At 43.7% G+C, this 24,092-nt stretch overlaps 1 protein-coding gene across 1 annotated transcript; it reads right to left on the reverse strand.

Annotated features, from left to right (window-relative positions):
• Positions 1-1,328: 1,328 nt before the first annotated feature.
• Positions 1,329-23,284, reverse strand: LSM11 (LSM11, U7 small nuclear RNA associated). Its single transcript, XM_055430221.2, has 4 exons — positions 22,795-23,284; positions 16,444-16,583; positions 14,919-15,002; positions 1,329-14,454 (listed from the first exon to the last, which is right to left on the reverse strand). Exons 1-4 carry the CDS (start codon positions 23,237-23,239, stop codon positions 14,044-14,046), a joined length of 1,080 nt encoding a protein of 359 aa, XP_055286196.2. The 5' UTR covers positions 23,240-23,284; the 3' UTR covers positions 1,329-14,043.
• Positions 23,285-24,092: the final 808 nt, after the last annotated feature.

Here is a 24,092-nt window from a genome sequence, read left to right on the forward strand (position 1 = left end):
CAGATGAGCAGTGATAAAATGCTGAATGTGGTACTGCAGAACAAGAGAAATGGAAAGTAAAGTCACCCAGGCCAGACATCCTGGAGTGTGAAGTCAAGTGGACCTTAGGAAGCACTACTACAAACAAAGCTAGTGGAGGTGATGGAATTCCAGCTGAGCTATTTCAAATCCTTAAAAACGATGCTGTTAAAGTGATGCACTCAATATGCCAGCAAATTTGGAAAACTCAACAATTGGAGTTTTGGAAGTATTGGAAAAAGTCAGTTTTCATTCCAACCCCCCAAAAAGGGCAACACCAAAGAATGTTCAAACTATCATACAATTATTTAGCTCATTTCACATGCTAGCAAGGTAATGCTCAAAATTCTTCAAGCTAGGCTTCAACAGTACATGAACCAAGAACTTCCAGATCTACAAGCTGGATTTAGAAAAAGCAGAGGAACCAGAGATCAAATTGCCACATCTGCTGGATCACAGAAAAAGCAAAAGAATTCCAGAAAAACATCTACTTCTGCTTCATTGACTACATTAAAGCCTTCAACTGTGTGGATCACAACAAACTGTGGAAAATTCTTCAAGCGATAGGAATACCAGACTACCTTACCTGCCTCCTGAGAAACATGTATGTAGGTCAAGAAGTAACAGTTAGAAGTGGACATGGAACAGACTGGTTCAGAATTGGGAAAGGAGTAGGTCAAGGCTGTATATTGTCACTTTGCTTATTTAACTTAGATGCAGAGTACATCATAAGAAATGCCAGGCTGGATGACTCACAAGCTGGAATCAAGATTGCTATGTGAAATATCAACAACCTCAGATATGCAGGTGATACCACCCTAATAACAGAAAACGAAGAGGAACTAAAGAACCTCTTGATGAAGGTGAAACAAGAAAGTGAAAAAGCTAACTTAAAACTTAACATTCAAAAAATGAAGATCATGGCATCTGGTCCCATCACTTCATGGCAAATAGATGGGGAAAAAATAGAAACAGTGACAGATTTTATTTTCTTGGGCTGCAAAATCACTGCGGACGGTGACTGTACCCATACAATTAAAAGATGCTTGCTCCTTGATAGAAAAACTATGACAAACCTAGACAGTATATTCAAAAGCAGAGACATCACTTTGCCAACAAAGGTCCATCTAGTAAAAGCTTTGGTTTTCCAGTAGCCATGTATGGATGTGACAGTTGAACCATAAGGCTGAGCATAGAAGAACTGATTCTTTCAAATTGTGGTGCTAGAGAAGATTCCTGAGAGTCCCTTGGATAGCGAGATCAAACCAGTCAATCCTAAAGGAAATCAACCCTGAATCAACCCTGGACTGATGCTGAAGTTCCAATACTTTGGCCACCCGATGCGAAGAGCTGACTCACTGGAAAAGACCCTGATTATGGGGAAGATTGAGGGTAGGAGGGGAAAGTCGAGACAGAGTATGAGATGGTTGGAAGGCATCACCGATTCAATGGACATGAGTTTGAGCAAACTCTGAGAGATAGTGAAAGGCAGGGAAGCCTGGTATGCTGCAGTCCATGAGGTCAGACAGTCAGACATGACTTAGCAACTGTACAATAACAACAAAGAATAGAGCTAAGGCATTGTAGATACAAAATCAACAAAATTTGTCAACTTACTAGTTATCTAAGGTGCCAGGTAACAGTAAATGCCATTTACTGGGTATTTCCTATATTCCAGGCTCTTTAGCACTTGACATGCAGTGTCTCACGTCTTCATCTCAACAGCTCTATGAATTACTGTTAGTTGTCACTAAGTGTGGGTCCTGTTGCATGCCTTGACTTTTCAAGTCAATCCCCACAGCCTCTATTACCACCAGTGGACAAAGCAAATGACTTGCTTCAGACTCCTTGGGAGAGCTGCTGGCTAGATTGCACCTTCTCCCATTTTTTGCTTCATAGCACACATAGGGAAATGATGGTATTTTAAAGCACACCCTAGGGTAAATGTGGAGGGACTTGAGCATCTCTATGGGGCTTGGCAAAAGCCTTCATTACTCTTTTTATTATATAAGAAAATAAAATTCAAAATTTAGGGAAGATATTAAATACTGAATTTGTATAAAACTTCTAAAAAATAATCTCTTTAATTTTTAATGAAAATTTTGCATTTGCTTTTTATGAAGATAGTTTTTCAATATCAGATTTTATGCTTGAAATAGCAATTCCTGATGAAGACTTTAATTCAATCAAGACTTTCTAATCATGGTCTCTTCAAATTCTTGATAGCCATCACTAACAATAAACTTTGTTCACATAGGTGATATAAATGAAAGTAAAAAACTTTTTGAAACCCTTCCAAACATTTTTTTACAACATTTGAGTCATATTTAAAGAATCTAACAGTTTTTTTCCTTATATTGACAATTGCACTGTCAAAATTCCCTGAGATTGTGTGAATGAATTTAAAATCTTTGGGAACTTTCTCAAAGTATTTTAAAATAATAATAATGCTTTAATTTGTACACCAGTCATGCAAAGTTAGAATAGTTACTAAGCACAGCTAGGTTAGATACCACTGAAAGGGCATGTCAGTTACCAACAGAAGAAAGAATCCAACATGTGTGAAGACAGTCAGCGCTGGGCCTTGCAAGAATGCCCCGCCCCCTCCTCACTCCAGCTGTCTCCACCGGGGCCTGTGCTTCACTTCCTTCAGGGCCCGCTTCATGTGCAACCTATGCCCTTGCACGGGGTCCCACACGTAGAAGGACCTCGCGTTTGGTTGAATGCTCTATGGTCACCATCTTGAAGTGAATTTAGAGTCTGGAGTCCACATGTCTGTTCATTTTTCACGGAGCCCTTCAAGTAATGTAGCTGGTGCTGGCATCTGGGGCACCTGGAACACTAACTGTTTCAGTAGCTAACCTATGCCTTTGTCCTCATGATGGGCAGTGGCAAACGGATACCACTGGCTTTTGAGATGTGAAGCCACTTCCGAGCTGCTGCATTCACCTTCTTGACGGGGAGCATAACAATCCAGATGTCACTGGGCCTGTCAGATTTGATGTTCACATAGCCATGGGCCACACCTCTGTACCTTTTTCCATTCGGCCACCCTGACGGAGCCACTGATGCTTGTGGCTGGAAGTGACTGGCCCACAGGTTCCAAGAACTGAGAAGGCCTCAAATTATATGAGTCAAGATGCCACAGCTTACCATCTGGGCAATCCTGTGCAGAAAGTCCCCAGGCATGTTACTTCCTGATAAGATCTGTGACCTGAGAGAGGTCCTCTAGGTCCCTGCTGAAATTTTTTCAAAGTGAAGAGTTAGTATTCAGTTTTGAATACTCACTTAGTGCAAGATAGCCTAGATTTGAAGTGTGATCACTGAGGGTCATAGCCTGGAAGGAATAATATGGATGGTAGATCTAGAAGGAAACATTCAGAATCCTTCTCTGTGATTCCTCTGCCATGAGAGGGTTTAAAACAGCTTCTCCCAACTATTTTGGAGTTGGAATCTCCTTTTGACTCTTGGTTTGGAGTCATAATGTTGGTCTCTATTAAAATGACACATATATATTAATATTTAAGGGTATATATTAATGTGACTCTCTCTATATATATAATTTTCTAAAAAAAAAAATTAAGTTAAAATAGTCGTGAACCATTCAGGACAGATGACTCTTAGTCAGCCCAGGGCAGAGCAGCTTCTGCCAAAATATTTTTCATGGAGCAGCAGATGTGTTCAGATAAACTCTGGGGATGGGGAGGAGGATTGAAATGCCTTGCTGAGACAACTGGACTGGACAAGGGTAGGGAAGAGACCATAGGCCTCAGATGCATCACACTGAGTTTCAAATGAACTAATTGCTTTCTGCCCTCAGAAACAATGAGCACAAAGTAAGCATCAGTCTTAGAACAAGACCATACAAACGGAATCCTAATAGATCAGTCTTAAGAAATACTATTTTCACACTATTTCATATACCTCTCCCCAGTCACACAATCCTACTGATCCAGCAAAAATCATGCAATGAGAACTTTATAGATGTTCCTGGCATGGAGGCGTCTGCTTTCTCTTTACTGTGAGTCTGTGTGTGTGTGTGTGTGTGTGTATACATGCACATCCAGTCATTCAAAGTAGTTCTTGTGGTTAAAGTAGTCATTGGGTCCACATACAGTGGAAGAAAGCTGATATACTGCGTTCCCACTTCTTACATTTTGATTTTCTAATCTAAGTTTTTCCAGTAGTCATGTATGAATGTGAGAGTTGGGCCATTAAGAAGGCTGACTGCAAAAGAATTGATGCTTTTGAACTGTGGTGTTGGAGAAGGCTCTTGAGAGTCCCCTGGACTGCAAGGAGATCAAACCAGTCAGCCCTAAAGGAAATCAGTCATGAATATTCATTAGAAGGACTGATGCTGAAGCTGAAACTCCAATACTTTGGCCACCTGATGCAAACAGCTGAATTATTAGAAAAGACCCTGATGCAGGGAAAGATTAAAGGCAGGAGGAGAAGAGGACAACAAGGATGAGATGGTTGGATGGCATCATAACAGACATGAGTTTGAGCAAACTCTGGGAGATGGTGAAGGACAGGAAAGCCTGGCATGCTGCAGACCATAGGGTCACAAAGAGTCAGACACGACTGAGTGACTAAACAACAACAAATCTAAGTAAGTCTTCTGGCACTTATAAAATGGTCTGGCTCTTTTGCTACTAATTCATGGCTTTCTAAGGATGATGAGAAAGCTACTCAAGTGGGAAGACCCAAATGGCACTGAAGTAACAGGAGTGGTTGCAGCAAGAATCCACAAAGTAATGAAGACACAAGAAAGAAAAAGCTATTCACTTTCCAACCCTTCTATGTCCCTGATAGCTTCATGTTTCCATGTGGCTAAAATTTTATGCTTTTCCTTATGGTATATTTGAATCCAGATCTCTATATGAGATAATTTTCCTGGTGGGGCTCATCTCCGGACCTTGGGGCAGGGACTTGGGACTTCACACTCAAAGAACTCACACACAGACTGGGACTCTCTCCCAATGAGGCTATGCTCCCTCTCACAGGTCCAGAGAGGACTGGCAGCTGTCCATCATTCAACCCAAAGTTTACAAATGTACACATTTACAATTCTTTGATATTTCTTTACATCTTAAATGCATTGGAAGCCTCAAATAACAGAAGTGGCCAGGCTCCCTCTCAACCCTGAAGAGGCCCGTGTGTGTTGCTGTGTGTCTTTTTATGTGATTTGTCCTCCAGTGCACATTTTCATAACTGCATTGGATGTAACATGCTCAATTAATTCAGGAATACATTTTTATTACCAGCACCACTATTGGTTACATCTTGATCTCCATAAGGAACTGGCTGACTGGGGAGATCAGCGTGCACTGGCTCATGACTGGAGGGGAAGAAAGATGTTGTGCAGTCAACACATCTGCTTTGCATGTTTGTGCTTTGTTTATCATAAAACGGGTGATAATGATAAGGATGTGTAAGAAGCACGGTGTTAATGATAGTGCGAGTGGAGAGTGTGAACCAAAGCCATGACTTTGAGCAAGAGCCGGATATAAATTAAACCCCAGATTGGTTCAGACTATAGGTTTTATAGTTACACATTTTTGGCTATTAGAAAGACTATTAGACAGACCTTTGGTGCTGAAATTCCTGCAAGAATAATTTCATCACTTCAAGTGTGAAACTCCCTAGTCACTGATCCCAACTTTTCCCACAGAACCAATTGCTTTAGAATACTGTTTTTGCTGACTTGGCCATTTTATTACAGAGCAGTATGTTTATTATGTAAGACATGCAGTTTATAGCCACACATTTATTAACACATGGGAGGATATCGATCACTTGTGGCTCAGGAGGTCTTTGCCTATAATCTGAAGATAAACAGTTTAATTTCAATTACTGCCTATTTATTTTTATGTGTACTTTCAATTTAAGGCAAATTTCCCTAATTTGCATTGATGGTAGTAACACACAGCTTCCTTTTAAGTGTTAGCTAAAAAAATGAGACAATGTGTAGAAAAACATCAAATAAATAAAAATACAGTGGTCTGCTTGGGATAACGGAAAAATCATGGAGATGCTCTGCAAATGACCCAACTCTTGGAAACCATGGGCTATGTAACAATAAGGAAGATGTACGTTTTGGGTTGGGATTCTGATAGTGATGATGGCCATACAGTCATCCTGAAGAGCAGTGCCACAGTGTAAAGCTGCTGCCTGGGGCCCCAGGAGCATGCTTTTCCACGTGACACTAATTGGCCCACCCAGGAGTGAAACCATGACCCTTCTCTCATTAACCACATGCTCAGACCAGCTGAGCTAGCTCCCTCTGGGTCACTGGGGTCGCATGTAGGAAATTACCATTCTAGTGCCCTGTGGTCCTCTTGTAACCCCAACTAATGAATGTCCCATGGAGCCTAATGTCGTTCCTGGGGGAGCACAACACTCTCCCAGTGGTGAAGAAGTTGATGATATGCTCAAGTTTTAAGCTAGGGAGAAACAACTAAGGAGGTGCCGAGAACTCAGGAAGCCTGGGAACAATCTTTCAAGGTCTGTCTGTGTGCTAGAAAAAAAGGATGACAGCGTTGTGCTGCATCCACTTGTTTGCCTGGTCTCGGGATGTGAAACACAGCACAGGGAAATGAGGAAAGCAGCTAAGCATCACACAGCAAGCTTACCATAGCATAAATGACATTAAAACTTGCTGTCTGGCCTGAGCACTCTGTCACCAACCCGATAAGATAGGTGGCATTATCCCTATTTTAGAGATGAGAAAACTGAGGTTTAGAAACCACTAGTAAGCATCTAAGATAAGGGCTCCTTCTAGGATTGTCATATTCTGGAAACTAACACATCATCAAGTTGAAGGGAAATTTTACGAGACAACTTGCCAATCTTTCTAGGAAGACTATAGGCCTTCAGCTAATCCTCTTCTCCTGCTTTAGCACATCCAGAGTTTAGCACTGAGAAAAGTTTTGTTTTGTTTTGTTTTAATAAGATGAATAAGTCAAGACCTGTAGAAAGCATTCTTACCAGGAGAATGGGGTGGCAGGCTTTCTACATGCATTCTGAAGACTTGGGAAAGATCACTAGCTGCCCCACCTGCTTTTTAACAAGACTATTAGGTTGATACCCCTTCCAGGGCCAAACCAACTGGTGGGTGAAATGAAATACCACATGGTTCTCACTTGGCAGCCACTCTTACCACAGCTGGACCACTGCCCTGGGGGTGCCCACCACCACAGTCCTTTCTGGGAGCCACAAAGCCCTGTGTACATGTCCACTTTCAGTCAAAGAACTGGACAAAAGGAACTAGACATGTGAAAAACCAAAAGCTCTAGTTTAACTCAGCTCTCTGGTTTCTGATTAATCCAAGGGGATTAACTCCAGTTGTCCTCAAAGCTTCCTACTCAAAGCCTGAGAAATTTGATATGTTTAAGGTACAACTGGCTAGCAACAAACTTAAGAGTCAGAGAGACAGACCCCAAATTTGCCATTTATTACCATGTGAGATGTTGGTAACTTACATAATCTGTTCTAGTTCCCTCACACACGTTGGGGATAAAAATCTCCCCCTTGCTGTGGTTTTATCTGAACAAGGTAATGCATGTAATAGGTTTGGCACTTGTATATTCCTCTTCACCACAGGCTGCTGGGAAATTATTCCTTCATGGAGAGAGAAGGTCTTTTGAAGGCCTTGCTGTGAAGTGCTGGGAGACTTACCAGCACTTCCCTCCTATCTCTCCTGCTTCCAGTGCACAGCCTAAAACAGCACACTTTTCTGTGTCTATTAGAAATTTTCCCTGCTTGCAGGCTTGGTCTGGAGGTTTTATTCTGGTTGTGGAATCACAAGAGAAATGCAACCTCTCTCATAAAGGAGCATCAGACATTAAGACTGGGAGAAAGTGAATTGTTTCCAAAAGCGAGACAGCAGCTGAGAAATAGGGGAATCAAGTCAGTTTTCCTGAATTAATCTTCCACCAGCAGGCGGGAAGGGGACGGGTGGAGTTGACAGCATTCTGAGAAGAAATGAGGAACTCCACCACGTGGGAATATCAACAGACTCCCTAAAATAGTGGACACTCTGCCGTTTCTCTCTTCCTTAGGCACTTTCACTGGCTAATGTCTGCCGTCAGGCTTCCTTAGCTTCACATTATGGAAATTCAGCAGTGGTAAGAGACGGTTATATTGCCACTTGGGTTGATTACTTTGCTTTTCTTTGATTATCTATGTTCAGACTGGTGAGTGTTTAACAATAAACGGTAGCAGTAACTGGAGATCTGGAGCCTCAGATCCTTCTGGGACTCTACTCTTAAGCAGATCTCTTTAAGCTACTGCCATCTAGTGGTAACTGAGCAGACTGAAATACCCTTCACTTCTATCCAAGGAGAAAACGGGGCTGGACAGAGCACTTGTTTTCTCTTTGCCACTCCTATCCAGAAAGCAAAAGGAGAGTAACAGATGATAAATCTCATTCCACTGGCCTCCACTCCCTGCCAATATTTAACCATCACTGTACATCTTGTATGTCAAGCTAGCAGACTCTTCTGACTTTATTTTGATGAATGAGGCTATTTTTATTTAATCACAAGTCTTTGAGATGTAAAACAAACAGGCAGGAGCCAGAACTGGAACATGTGGGTCTTGCCTCTTTTTTCCACTGTGATGGCTACAAACCTCTTGTATGTCAACTGTGCCAAACTTAATGTATCCTTTGAAAGTAGGGAATTGGGTCTTGACAGTTAACTTGAGGTTCCCCCCTCTAAGAATCAATGTCATTTTTGTTCATCCACCTTATTCGGGTGACTTGGGGCTAGAAGCAGACAGAGGATGTCAAGTAATCAACGTGGCAAATCTCTGGGCAGATCAGCTTCCTGTGTGTGCACAGAGGAGCCGGTGGCAAATTCAGATATTCCTGGAAGTGCGTCAATCAGCGAGATGTGGTAAAATCCTCCAAGGGGAGCTGAGTCAATGGCAATCTCAGCAGGTCGTGAAGAGAGTGGATTAACACCAGTGAGCTATTAGGTAGGATAAATTCACAGGGCAATGACCATTGCTTGGGGCTTAGAGGAGAGAATTCACAACGTGGGCCAAGTTCCTTTTCTAGGTGTGAACTTCAAATAAACTTGGATAATGATTTAGATACATGTGCTTTGCTAAAGAAAAGGCACAAAGTTACAACAATGAGACTGCAGAAGGCTTGTGATGTGTTAACCTTCTAGATGGGTGTCTTCATGGGTAACAGACTCCCCTGTCACCTCCTCTCCACCCAACCCTACTCAATTAGCAGAGACAAAGCAGCCAGTTTATTAAGACAAGCATATTTATTACAGTTTCCAGACTCCCGTATGACAAACACCGAAAGCAGAACATTGCAAACTGATGTTACTAGCAGCAACCCTCCATACACAGGAAGGGTTTAGGTGAATTTAACAATGAGGAGTAATTTCAAGACAAGATTAAAAGTCATGGTTTTTCTTGTAGCAGCTGGTATATGAAGAGTGAAACTATTAATAGAGTCATCCAGGTTTAGCCTTGTCTAAAAAACAAGGTAATAAGTCATGGTGTGGAGGAGTTTCCCCAGGGTTGCCAAATAGGAGGCTAATGCCTTTAGATGTCAGCATGGAATAAGCAAATCACTTTTCAAGACATCGCTTACTATCTGCTTTATTGTCAGGACAACAGAAAAAAAACTGGACAGCTGCCCTAGAGCTTAGCTCACACATAGTTCTGCCAGTCATTGTTTCAATAACACCCCTAAATTTTTTTAAAAACCATTTTCCCCCCACAGCTCTAAAAACATAACATCAGACATTTGTTCCAAAGGATTAAAAATCAAAAGCAATTGCAATGTACTGGGAATAGCTTTTATAGCTTTCCTGTGGGACAGTTCCTATCTCTTCAGAGAATGTTTTTAAAAGAAGCACTGGCTCTGGTAGCTTATCAAACTACTGTTTATTCTAAATAAATAAAAGACCAACTGAAGGTCTCAGGTGTACTTCTTTTTCTCCTGCTAGATCTCCAAATCATCCAAAGCCATGTCTAGACAGACAGCTTTCATTTTTATTAGAGGAGTGCAAGAGAACTTACAGACATCTGAAACATTACTCAAAACACAAGTAAAGGAGGCCCAAGTCTTCCTCAAAGCCCAGGAAATGATGGAGGAACCCCAAAAGCTTATCTTAAATCCATCAACTCAATTTGCCAGGAAGTAATGACAGACCACCCACCTTTGCAACACAGGCCTAGATGAGATTTTCTTTCTTCACAAACACTAAGAAAAGCCTTCTGGGAGTTGCTACCCAGAAACACACAAGCTGATGAACAGAAGCTACTGAAAAGGGGTCGACTGCATTCTGTATCTGGCACAGGAAAAGAAAAATTCAAACAACTACAAACCATTCTGTTTATACCATGACACTCTTAGATGAATCTTGGTCTTCCCACAGCAACCATTTCATTCATAAAAATACACATAAAGGATTAGAAAGCACTAATGACAACTAGCTATCTTTGAATAATTTAAATTTGTTCCTAAAGGCAAAAATAAGAGAAAATTTTAAAAAGTAATTTACTGAACAGATTCTATTTCATGATTTTGCCCATGTCTACTGCTATGAAAATAGTACAAATAGAAACACGAATATCTACTCTGCACCAAGTTAGGTTCTTTCTCAGGGGTACAAGCAGTATACCTAGGTTTGTGTAAGGCTTCTGAGGCTGGGGCTGACAATTTCTAAAGGTACTCCTGGACCTTTTCACCATGAATATAGGCAAAGCCCTTCTTCATTCACTAACGACACTGGCAAGGATTCCTAGGCACCTTGACTTTAATGCTAACAGTTTCTAGGCTTTCTGACTTGACATGCAACATGCAGAGAGAGGAAGAAACCAACTGGTCCAAGGCCACCTGCCACTGACAACGCTAGCTAACCATCTCACAAACAGCCCACCTCTATCATAACTGGTCTCTGAAAGAAAGCAGAAACACTTCCTAAATACCAGCAAAACAACCTAAAGTGCAGCTTCTCCGAGCGGTGAAGCAGTAGAACAACTTCCATGTACAAATATTGGCCCAAAATCATCCTGGGTGTGAAGCCACACCTTCCATCTCTCAGTCCCTTGTTACTTTCTAACAAACCTGGATACCCCTGAGAAGACCTCAACAAATTCATAGGTCTGCCCTGAAAACATGCTCCCTCGTCTAGAGGTTACTCTGAAGAACTTCAGTTCAATGTTAAAAAAAAATAAGAACTAGAGTCTCAATCTCAAATCCCTGGAGAATACCAGAAGCCAGTTGTGGTGTATATCGGCTGTTTAGGGCCCCCTTGGCGAGCTGATGCGGGGCCTCCAGAAACCTACCGTTCTGGCTGTTACTTCCCCTTTTTCTTTCCTTGCCTTCTCCTGAGGAAGACTTCAGTTATTTCCATAGCAATTTGTTAAAATGTCTTAGATGATCACATTTTTGAGCAGCATATACATTTTCAGAATATATTTTTCCTTTGTTTTGAAAAATTTCTCCAATAATAAAGAAAAGGCAATAATTTAAAAAATTTACTTCTATAAAATAATGATTATCATGCTTTGTACAAAACATCACATTTACTAGACAGTAATCCCAGAATCACTGTCCAAACCAATAAATGGGGGAATATGGGCACGTAAGACAGATCGCAGTTTTAAAATAATTTTTAGAGCCAGAATTGTTAAGTTGGGCAGAAAAGCAGTAAATCAATCATTATATGGACACATGAAAACCATATGCAAACAAGGAAATGACCATGTGTTTAAAATAAGTCAAGTTAGATTTAATCAGGCACTACAATGAATAGAAATTGATTATATTCCATTTGATTCCAAATTTCTCCTTTATTGTGAAAATCTAGTAAGTATTACAGCTTCCAACTGAGGGACAAAACAGACAGACAGATGGGGACGGCCAAACAGGGGAAACCGGTAAAGCGGTAAAGGTGGGGTGCCTGATGATTAACAAGACGACTGATTTTAGAACATATTATTTTAAAAGACTCAGACTGGCAGTGTGCAAAGACAATTGTTCACTTGCATGTGTAACCTAGAACCTCTCTAAATGTTTAGTGCATCTTATCTGGTTCTAAGGAGTATATTTAAAACCCAATATATTTGAAACAAAATCAAATACAACAACTTCCACAGATTCCCTTTCAGGGATGTGCTGTTTTCAGATTCACATTCTTCCCTCAGTGCTGGCATATAAACCCCCCCAAAAGTGCAGGGGAATTCCCTCTCATCACGACCAGAAAAGGGTGGGGGCTGGGATGTGGGAGAGCAGCAAAAAAATTGTTACTTTTCTTTCACTAAAGATATTCTTCTGAGAACTTCCATTGTCCCTTAAGAGAAAGGAATGGAACATGGAAAGTAGTTCCTGAAGTTATCACTGCCTTCTGATGACAAGAAGATTATAACTGTTAACACCTTACAGAGATTACGTTCTTATATTATATAGCACCTACTTTGCTCATGAGACAGTGAACTTCTAGCAAGCTATGAAACAGAGTGAGTAAAAATTACTCATGGCACTTACGTATGTTAAAAGACTTTAAAATGCCTTCCCCAGATTCTTTTCCTCAGTGCCCCTGTGAGGTAGGTGTCTGGTGGGGAAAACCTGAGGCACAGAGGGGTTAGTCTGCTCTCCTCTCACTCCATGAAGAGCCAGAGGCCCAGCCAGCAGAAGGACCAGGAGTCCCAGCCCAGCTCTCTGAGCGTGACTCACCTGCTTCTCAGAAGGCTCATTTAAGTTACACAACAAATACAGCAGAGGAAGTTTTTCTTTTCAAACATTTTAACTAGTGAGCTATTTCTCATTCTCACTTTGAACGTAAGATATCTAAAATAAAACCTAACACAAACTAACAAAACAAAAGCTCAATATTGCCTAACAGTCTGTGTCGAGATATAGCCTATTTTGCACTGGTGATTGAAAAAGCATATGATTCAAGTAGAAATAGTAACAGGTGGTCTGGTGTTCGGTTACTCAAGCCGGGCTGAGTAACGTGTCCCTTACAGACACCACTGTTGCACTTTGTGAGAACCTCTTTGGCCTGACACAAGGGAATAAAACTCCACCCCGGTTTCATGGAAAGCCATCCTGAAAGACATTCGAGACAGGGCCAGCCCTGCCTGGAAAGAGTTCTCTCAGCCACATGATGTGTGTATCCTTGAGTTCATGCAGAACTCTGCAGCCAGTCATGAAGGCCACAGCCTCCTGCTATAGAGTTCACAGGACAGGTCACACTATACACAGTGGGCGATATGCAGGTACATGCACTAGCACCATGCCACAAAAGTGAGAAGGACAAGAGCATCTTACAGTCCCTCCTGGTACACCATCTGCAGAAACGCCCTCTGGCAAGAGGAAAACCAGCAACAAGGTCCTGTATTTCTTCCCATAACATGGAGAGGGATGAAGACACAGCATTCATTGGAGCATGCCACCCACCCAAATTTCACTCTTACATAAATGCGTCACCTTCTTATATCTTACAGATATTAAGAGAAAGCAAAGTACATTCCTCAATCAAGAGAGAGTGGTGTAGAATGAAACTTAAAGGTCAGTTACAAGGTGCGGATGCAGGGCTCGGGGCAATTTATACTGCTACTCTTAGACACAAGTTCATGAGTACTCAGGGCACTAGCTTCTAGAAATGAGATCATTCTTCCTGAGGAGGCTTTCTCCTTCACCATGCTATAGTGTCTGTGGAGTCAATTCAATTCATACCATGCTCCCCAATTCAAGATGTTATATTTGGTTTGAGTGCAGGCAGCAGACCATGATACCAAATCAGATGCATGTACCATGCTCTATACAGCTTTTGCTGTGATATTAATGCAAACACCCTCCACCCTCTCAAGCCCTGTTTTCCCTTCAGGACCTCATCTCCCAGAGGGCCCAAGCCTGGCTCTATGCTCTGCACATGCTGGACCAGAGGGATCACTCCAACTCAGAGTTACACTGGGATACTAGGATAAGCATAGCAGCAATTCATGCACTGTATTTCTAAAACCAAAGCTCAAGTGAGGTTGAGCCAGTCACTGTGCAAGATGAACCAGCAGGACATTCTCACCTCTAATGAAAATCTGATTTATATGTCGAGTGAAAACCTGCTGGTAATCCACTTTGGGCTTTCTCTTTTTCTTTCGGGACGGGCCCCTGGAAAGGGTGGTAGCCCTAGAAAAGGTACCCCCCGCACTGGACCCTTCTGTCCGTGTAGTCCTCCCTGACAGCTCTGACCTGGACTCCTCCCTTGCAGACGCCTGCAAGGAAGAAGGGACGGAGCGGGAACGTCTGCGCGAACTCCGCTCAGTGTCTCCTCTTCCCCACACGGACGCCACCTTCCATGTGGATGTCTGGGAGTATCTGGAGAGAGTGGAGTCTTCAACTGGGGACTTAGAATCTGTTTCCTTCTTGGAGGAATCTTGCAGTTTTAGTCGATCAAAGAGCTGCAAGGAAAGCAATAACAAGTATTAGCCTTCTCTTCAGTTTTCAACATCTCTTTTTTTTGATATACAAAAGAAAGACTAGATTCCTTAATCATGCTCTGTAGACTGTTTGCTTTGCAATTTTAAAAAAGTTAGTAACAAATTTTCTATTTCTAGCCATAACTCAGATAAATCAGTAAGTATGTCAAGAGAAAAGGTACCCATTTTTTCTATGGTATAAAACTGAAAGACATTCAGACCTGATGAGGTAACCTGTTTCTCAAACAATAAGCAAGTAAGAAATACAGACTCATTTTTTACTCACTGGATGCATGAGAAGAGACGAATGAAGATCTTGGTCCAAGCATGCCAGGTTGACAGCAGTAAGGCTTTACTGCTGGGAAACCCTGGTCCCAAGGCTCAGTGATCTTAATTCCTAAGCTTGAAAGCACACTGGGTACTCAAAGTCAGGGGAAACTACTTACCCTGGTTAGAGTCAGTGAAGAATCCCGCTCATATGCTTTGCCTAGAACAGGTTTTCGGTAGGTCTCATCCACATCAGTAAGTGCCTAGAGAAAAAGAGACCAAAGGAAGGAAAAATATGGTATCACTCAAAATATTATTTTTATAGCTTTCAGGACAAAATTTAAATGGCAGAATACCATCTAATTATACCAGACTAAACTTAACAGGTGACTCAGCTCTTGGGCAGGAACAAATGGTAATACATGGTCCCCTCTGAACAGGAACGACAAGCTGTTACAACCATGTAAGATGGGGTTCTCCTACGGTAAGGGGCCATTGCAAATATAGGGTAGAGGCTCTTAAATTTCAGGGAGCATAAATAATCTAGGAAGCTTATTAACACATTACTGACCAGAGATGTATGAACACCACAGGCACTAGTTTCTGCAAAAGTCCTCCAAAAATAATGTGGTAAAATATAAATCTAAGGCTCTTCTCCAAGATATTCTGATTCTGTACATCTGGGATGAAGCCCAGGAACTTTCTGTTTTAACCAGAAGCCCCATGATTCTGATGCAGGACAGCCTCAGGCCATACCTTAAGAACACTACTCCTGATTGTCCCTTTTCAGTCTCTCTGCTTTATGACAGCAGTGAAGAGACTAACCAGGGTAATACACAGAAATGCCGGTGAATTCTTGTTGATGAGAGATCAACCTTACAGGACAGCCATTAGGATCAAATGGATCATGTATGAGAAATTACTTTAAAAAGTGTGAATCATCTTACAAACACAAGCTGACAGTATTGTTATTGCCACCACTGTCAAATATATTTTCTCAAATCTCTCCCTTCAAAGGCAAACTTACAATAATAAAACATTTTCCCCCGACATTTTAGAAATGAGAAAACTGAGGCTCAGAGAAACTACTTTGCCTAGAGTTACACAGCTACCAAACATTAAGCTAGGATTCAAATCCAAGTTTTATGACTCCATACAGTTTAAAACACGGTCTCAGAAGCCAGAAAAGATAAAGTTACAGTCCCTTTCACTTACTAAGAGTGTGATTAGGGAGCAACCTTCCAAAATCACTAGCCTCAGTTACTTCATTTGTGAAATAAAACAGGGATAGACTGAATAACTATTCCTTAAAGCTAGATTTCTCATCCCTGGCACTAGTCACATTGTGGAGCAGATAATTCTCTCCTGTTGGCAGGACACTCTGTGGACTGTAGGGTGCGCAGCAGCAGCCCTGGCCTGTACTCACTAGATGCCAGTGGCACTCTGTCCCACAGTCGTGACAATCAAAGAGTGACCTTGCCAAATGTCCCTGGGAAGGACGCATAGGTAAAATCATCCCAGGTGAAAGCCACTGCCTTTAGGGAAAACAATAAAAAGAACTTTTCTGTTGTTGTCCAAGAGAGTTCAAAGATTCTAGGGTTGCCGGGAAGTTATTCTGGAGGTTTTGCTGAATAAAGTCCTTGAGATATATAAAAGATTTAATCCTTAGGAGGTGCTCTAGTTCCTTGAGGAAGGCTTAATTACCATATTCCAGAACTTGTCAAATGCCACGAGGAAGCCTGTACAGACGCCCCGAAGTCCCTTGAAAGTGCGGATGTGAACATTCACCTTCACCCCCTCCCGGATACAACGATGGAGTTCACCCAGAGGGCTGCCTTCATGCACTGAAACAAGAACCGTCAGCACAGAATGAATACCTGCTCTCATTCCCAGGATTAACAACCAAGACCACCCAGTCATCTCCAGCAACACAAGGCAACGTGGTATGGCTCTGGCAACCACACCACAGGAGCAGGAAGGCCCAGTGGGCAGCATGGCAAGTGCAGGCAATGTACACTGAAATGAGACAAGATTCCCCGGAACACGGATAAACCCCCTTTGTGGTTACCATCCAAATGTTTCACTACCTCCACATCCTATTTCTATGATATCTCTAAGAGGCAGCATCATTTAAAACTTTTGGGGGCAAAAAACCACTATACTAAATGTGCACATCAGCAGCTAGATTCTTCTCAGTTCTCTGCCTTATATAACAACCTTTTTCAGGATAAATCTCATAAACTGCATATCCAGCTTGAGCCTTCCAAAGAACCAAGAACTTTGGTCATAGGTTTAAAGGAAATGAACTGTGTGACTCATCTGCCCTGAAACACATGCAATCGTCTAAGACAGAATGGCTTTTTGGCCCTCTTGGTCTAAGCTACATCACGCGGAAGCTCGTGCTCTCGGGCCACTAGCGTTTCAGTGAACATCATCTTCACATGAGGAGGAAAAGGCCGAATTGTATTCCAGGCCTCACTAGTGTAAAGGCACCTGCTGAGTATGGGACTCCTGTGAAATTGCTGACAAGCATCACATGAAAAGAGGAGTATGACAATTCATGTGAAGAATGCTGGGACTATAAACTGCAGCCTTCATTATGATGGATTCTTTTTTGTTTTTCAAAGCTTGAAAGCAAGGCTGAGTTTTATTTTTATTATTTCATGTTAATTTAGCCATCACAGTATGGTGACTGTACTACATAAAACCTCCCTAAAGGTGCATACACACACACACACACACACACACTCACATTTACACAATCTCACGCTTCCCCTCAAGTCTGAAAGGCACAGTTCTTTGGAAGTTATTGTCATTGATAGTAAACAAACAAAAATATTTCTGTCTTGTTTTTAGTATAAGCATATAAGAGAACAAGTGTCTTGCACTTCAATTTGGATACCTAACAACAGAATAGGAAAAAAGAGATCTCTTCAAGAAAATTAGATACCAAGGGAACATTTCATGCAAAGAGGGGCTCAATAAAGGACAGAAATGGTATGGACCTAACAGAAGCAGACGATATTAAGAAGAGGTGGCAAGAATACACAGAAGAACTGTACAAAAAAGATCTTCACAACCAAGATAATCACAATGGTGTGATCACTCACCTAGAGCCAGACATCTTGGAATGTGAAGTCAAGTGGGACTTAGAAAGCATTACTATGAACAAAGCTAGTGGAGGTGATGGAATTCCAGTTGAGCTATTTCAAATCCTGAAAGATGATGCTGTGAAAGTGCTGCACTCAATATGCCAGCAAATTTGGAAAACTCAGCAGTGGCCACAGGACTGGAAAAAGTCAGTCTTCATTCCAATCCCAAAGAAAGGCAATGCCCAAACTACCGCACAATTGCACTCATCTCACATGCTAGTAAAGTCATGCTCAAAATTCTCCAAGCCAGGCTTCAGCAATATGTGAACCATGAACTTCCAGATGTTCAAGCAGGTTTTAGAAAAGGCAGAGGCACTAGAGATCAAATTGCCAACATCCGCTGGATCATGGAGAAAGCAAGAGAGTTCCAGAAAAACATCTATTTCTGCTTCATTGACTATGCCAAAGCCTTCGACTGTGTGGATCACAATAAACTGTGGAACATTCTGAAAGAGATGGGAATACCAGACCACCTGACCTGCCTCTTGAGAAACCTGTATGCAGGTCAGGAAGCAACAGTTAGAACTCGACATGGAACAACAGACTGGTTCCAAATAGGAAAAGGAGTACGTCAAGGCTGTATATTGTCACCCTGCTTATTTAACTTATATGCAGAGTACATCATGAGGAACGCTGGGCTGGAAGAAGCACAAGCTGGAATCAAGATTGCCAGGAGAAATATCAATAACCTCAGATATGCAGATGACACCACCCTTATGGCAGAAAGTGAAGAGGAACTCAAAAGCCTCTTGATGAAAGTGAAAGAGGAGAGTGAAAAGGTTGGCTTGAAGCTCAACATTCAGAAAACAAAGATCATGGCATCTGGTCCCATCACTTCATGGGAAATAGAAGGGGAAACAGTGGAAACAGTGTCAGACTTTATTTTTTCGGGCTCCAAAATCACTGCGGATGCTGATTGCAGCCATGAAATTAAAAGACGCTTACTCCTTGGAAGGAAAGTTATGACCAACCTAGATAGTATATTAAAAAGCAGAGACATTACTTTGCCAACCAAGGTCCGTCTAGTCAAGGCTATGGTTTTTCCCGTGGTCATGTATGGATGTGAGAGTTGGACTGTGAAGAAAGCTGATTGCCGAAGAATTGATGCTTTTGAACTGTGGTGCTGGAGAAGACTGCAAGGAGATCCAACCAGTCCATTCTAAAGGAGATCAATCCTGGGTGTTCATTGGAAGGACTGATGCTGAAGCTGAAACTCCAATACTCTGGCCACCTCGTGCAACGAGCTGACTCACTGGAAAAAGACTCTGATGCTGGGAGGGATCGGGGGCGGGAGGAGAAGGGGACGACAGAGAATGAGATGGCTGGATGGCATCACCGACTCGATGGACATGAGTTTGAGTGAACTCCGGGAGTTGGTGATGGACAGGGAGGCCTGGCGTGCTGTGATTCATGGGGTCGCAAAGAGTCGGACACGACTGAGCGACTGAACTGAACTGAACTGAAGGTGGTTACTCTTAACCTCCTCACCCCTCACTCGCGGACTGGCTTATAAATGATGGCAGGGATAACTTAATAAAAGAAGATACTCTTGGATTAAGTGACTTTGTAGATTCAGCAAGAAGGCAGAGTGTCAGAAACAGCGGCCCTGGAAAGGAACATGAGGACCTTGGCCTGACCTTCACCATCCATCCCTCCTCTAGCCATATTTTAAAGTTCTCTGAACCGCTGACATACTAAGGGATGTGTATATACACATATCTGGATATGTGTTATCATTCGTTCGTTCGTTCCGTCGCTCAGTCGTGTCCGACTCTATGCGACCCCGTGGACTGTAGCCTACCAGGCTTCTCTGTCCATGGGATTCTCCAGGCAAGAATACTGGAGTGGGTTACCGTTTCCTTCTCCAGGGGATCTTCCCGACCCAGGGATCGAACCTGGGTCTCCCGCATTGGAGGCAGACGCTTTAAACTCTGAGCCACCAGGGAAGCCCCGATATGTGTTATAGATGGCGTCAAATCAAGCACTGTAAACAACTTTTAGGTCATTATAACTAGTTGCGTGAACTTGGTGGACAACTTTTTCTCTACAAGTCCAAGTTTCCCCATTCATAAGATGAGATTAGACTAGGTAACTTCTAGTTTCATGTAATGAATAAGTTCCAATAATTAAATTTCTTAGAAACTGGTCACAATGCCTAGATTACTCTACTTGCCTTCCACATTCACTCCTCTTTCCCACCATACACATATGTTCCACAAAGGCTGGAAAGGCCACTCTTCTTCTGACTTGGAAGAAAACAGGGGCATTACTCCCCAGACACCCCCAAACCAGAGAGAAAGGACAAGCATGTACCTTAACAAAAATCTCGTATTCTAATGAAACAAATGGTAAACTCAGGTTTTCAACCTTCATATCTGTACCTTTGACCTTTTTTTTCTTCCAAAGATTTAACAAGGTATAATTCCAGGGAATATTTTTCTCATGTGATCAAAAATACAACACTGGCACCACCTACCAGAGCAAAATCCCAAGAGATTAAGAAGTTCCACATTCAAAATCACAAGGCACATTCTGAATCTCTTCTCAGCAGTATTTGTGACAAACTCCAAATGGATATGAGCCAGGCTTCTAAAACTATATCTATGCCTTATCTTTGAAGAAGTTATTCTTCTAAATCCCGCTCTCCACTGCCATTACCCTTGGGCCACAGCCTTCCAAATCCAGGTCATTTTTAACCCCGCTCTTTTATTTTTCCCTTCTTATAGCCAATACTAAGTCCAGACAAGAGATTCTCAATAACTAAGACCTGACCTTTCTTTTCTGTTTCCACAACCAACTGTTTCCACAGTCCAGAGCCTCATCATACTATTGGTTCACTTCAAGAATCTCCTAGTACCCCTCCTTCACATCAACAACAGCAGCATCATCACCGTCTCCAATATTATCAGCATTTACTGAGCCCTCAGTATGGGCCAGGCCCTATGGTAAGTTTAACTTTACATGTTATTTTTATTTTTTTTGCCACGCAGCATGTGGGATCTTAGTTCCCTGATCAGGGTTTGAACCCGCATCCCCTGCATTGGAAGTGCAGCATCTTAACCACTAGATCACCAGGGAACTCCTTGATTTGTATCTTGATTGTGGTGATGAATTCACAACCTTTTTACTCACCTGAGGAGTGAATTTTGCTATATGTAATTTAGCATATATTACAAGCTTATTTAGCATATATTACATGCTCAACAGCCTTATTTTTAAATAATTACTGTTATTGTCAGGCATGCCCTTCCTTAACCTCAAGACCTAAAGCTGACTTCTGTATGCATTCTTTTTTGGAAAAAATCTAACCCTCACCCCTGCTTCTATACTTTTGTTTGCTTCCTGAAAGTCAGCAATTTTTTGTGATATGTACTTATCTCTACATGTACACCCAACTGTTTCCAGTGGTGGGATTAAAATTTTCAGTGCCTAGAGCACATTTTGAGACTTTGATTCCAGGCATACATTTAATTGTGGAAAGTTGATAAAGCTGGCTTTCACACTCTTTCATCCTAATAATATGGCAAAGTGCTCCACCAGTAAAGCCAAAACCACTCACCGCATAGAAATACTTCTTTTGTCTTGAAAATCTTGGCAGCAAAGCAGTAATTGGCAAAATGGAAATAAATATTACAATCTGAGACTTGGAGGGCATTTCAAAGATCTGATAGTGCAGAAACTATGGACAAAATAAGCTCCCCCAAACTGCTCTTAATGTAGGTACATGCATAATCTGTGTCACTGCTGGGCAGGCAAACTGGAGTAAACCCTTGCTTAGGCAGTGACGCTCTGGCCCTGTAATCACAAAGGCACCCCTAACAGTACTCAGCTTTTCAGGATGTTGCTCTCTTAACACACTTCTAGGAAAGAAACAAAACATTCCTTTACTTAGCAAAACCCTCCATTCCAAAGGCAGTGATTTAATAATGCCACAATTTAGCTATCAGGATACAGATGCTCTGAATGGCTAAGTAGGTCATTGCGTTCATGGGGCAGATGTCAGAACTGCTTGCCAGATGACGAAGATATGACCCTGGGCTGTTTCTATTCCGTTTATACAAGACCTAACTTACACATTAGCCATCTCTGCTATTTACAGCTTTACTCTAAGGAACTATTAGGAGGCTGCAAGAAATCTCCTTGTGACATTTACACCTTCAGAACTCAAAATAACCTGTGCGTATGGTAATAGGAGCCTGACAGACAAAAGTCCTTGCACTCAGCCTGGCAGACAGGCTGTAAAAGTGTCTGCCCTGTAGTGGCCTTCTGCGCCTGCTGCATTCCAGTGAACATACGTATGTCAAGACCCTGCAGCCCTTTCTGCTTACAGCACTGAGAACGCGCCGTCACTTAATGTGCAGAGGTCATGAGATTATGTTCCCTGTGCTATCTGAACAGTTTCCTCATACTGCGTCCCATCACCCACAAATCTCACCGGCCAAACCACTCTCCCTGCCCTAATACTGGCTGTGCCCTCCCTCCTCTCACCGTGCGTGGCCCCAAGACTTCATCACCTCTGCAAACCCTCCCCGTGATGTCCCGTTTCCAGGCTCACCACCTCTCCAGAATCCCCCGGCCACCCCGCATCCCTCAATCACTCCTGCAGATCGATGTCAGCAGCTTCCTCATCACCTCTGTGGTCACTTCTCCCCCATCACCCTTACGCACGTTATCCAAGCAGACCCTACCCCTGGCTACTTATCACCTCCACAGCCTGGCCACTCTTCCAGACCCTGGATTCCCCAAGCCGACCCTCCCCACGGCGGCTGGTTCTCTCTTCAGCCTTCACCACGAGCCTCCCCCTGGCACACAGGTCCGCGCGGGCGGCTGTCAGCCGGCACCCGCCCGCAGGGCCGCCGCCCCGGACAGCCGGCCCGGCGCCCGGCCCGCCCGCCGCACTCACAGGGCATTCTCGTGAGCACGTTGCGCGGCGCCTTCCTGCCGCGACCCGGACCCCGCCGCCGCGCCTCGGCGGCCTCGTCCCCTTCCTCCCTGGCCACCATGAGGCGGCGGAGGCGCTGGATGCGCTCGGGGTCCGGCGCGGCGGCGTCCGGGCGGCGGCGGGTCCTGCCCGAGGGCCCGGCGGCCGCCGCGGGGCCCCCTGAGCCGGCGGCCGCGCCCCGCGCCCGGCCGCGCCCGCCGCTCCGGAACCCGGTCCTGAGGAAGCTCTCGTACTCCGCCACGTTGTTGAAGCAGGGCGCGTTGGGGTAGGGAATGGGAGGCAGGCGGGGCGCGTACAGGGCCAGCAGCGGGTCGAAGCTGTCAGAGCTGACATCCAGCCGCGGGCTGGGCGGGCGCGCGGGGCTGCCAGCGCGAGCCGACCTCGCCCCCCGCTCCCGCTCCTCCATGTTTGAAAGGCCCGCAAGCCGAGGCCGATGGGAAGAAGGAGCGGGGCCGCCAGAGGGCGTCACTGCGCAGCCGCGGCGCGGGGCCGCACTGCGCCCGGGCGGCCGCCAGGGGGCAGCGTCTGCCTGCGCTCTGCGCCGCCAGGGGCGTGGTGCGCGGCAGCCACTCGCCCGCGGCTCGCAGCGCATCAGCGTTCGGGGGAAGAGGTTCATTTGCGTTAACGCAGCCTTTTCCCATCAATATCATTATCACTTTAGGTGTTTGCTGATAGTCCAGATTCCCTGGGGATGGAGCCCGGGACCGTCAGCTTGACAAGCTCCCCAGGTGTTTCTCGGTTCTCTGGAATTGTGGTCTGCTAGTAGCTTGAGCTGGCAGGAAGCAGTGGCAAGAGGGCAGAGTGAAAGTGAAAGTCGCTGCTTCGCGTCCGACTCTTTGCGACCCCACGGACTATACAGTCCATGGAATTCTCCAGGCCAGAATACTGGAGTGGATAGCCTTTCCCTTCTCCAGGGGATTTTCCCAGCCCAGGGATCGAGCCCGCGTTGTGGACAGATTCTTTACCAGCTGAGCCACAAGGGAAACCCAAGAATGCTGGGGTGGGTAGCCTATCCCTTATCCAGCGGATCTTCCCAACCCAGGAATCCAACGGGGGTCTCCTGCATTGTAGGCAGATTCTTTACCAACTGAGCTATCAGGGATGCCCAGGAAGAGAGCAAGGAACGTCCCAGTTTGCTCTTATGCTGAGCATCACTGGAGTTCAGACGCCTGGGCTCCAACTATTTAGCTTCTGAGCTTTACATTCTCTTTTGAGATAGGATCAGTTCAGTTCAGTCTCTCAGTCGTGTCTGACTCTTT

This window comes from Moschus berezovskii, chromosome 8 (genome assembly GCF_049115385.1).
Source record: "Moschus berezovskii isolate FMDL1 chromosome 8, NW_MosBer_1.0, whole genome shotgun sequence".
In the NCBI taxonomy this organism is placed as follows: Eukaryota; Metazoa; Chordata; class Mammalia; order Artiodactyla; family Moschidae; genus Moschus; species Moschus berezovskii.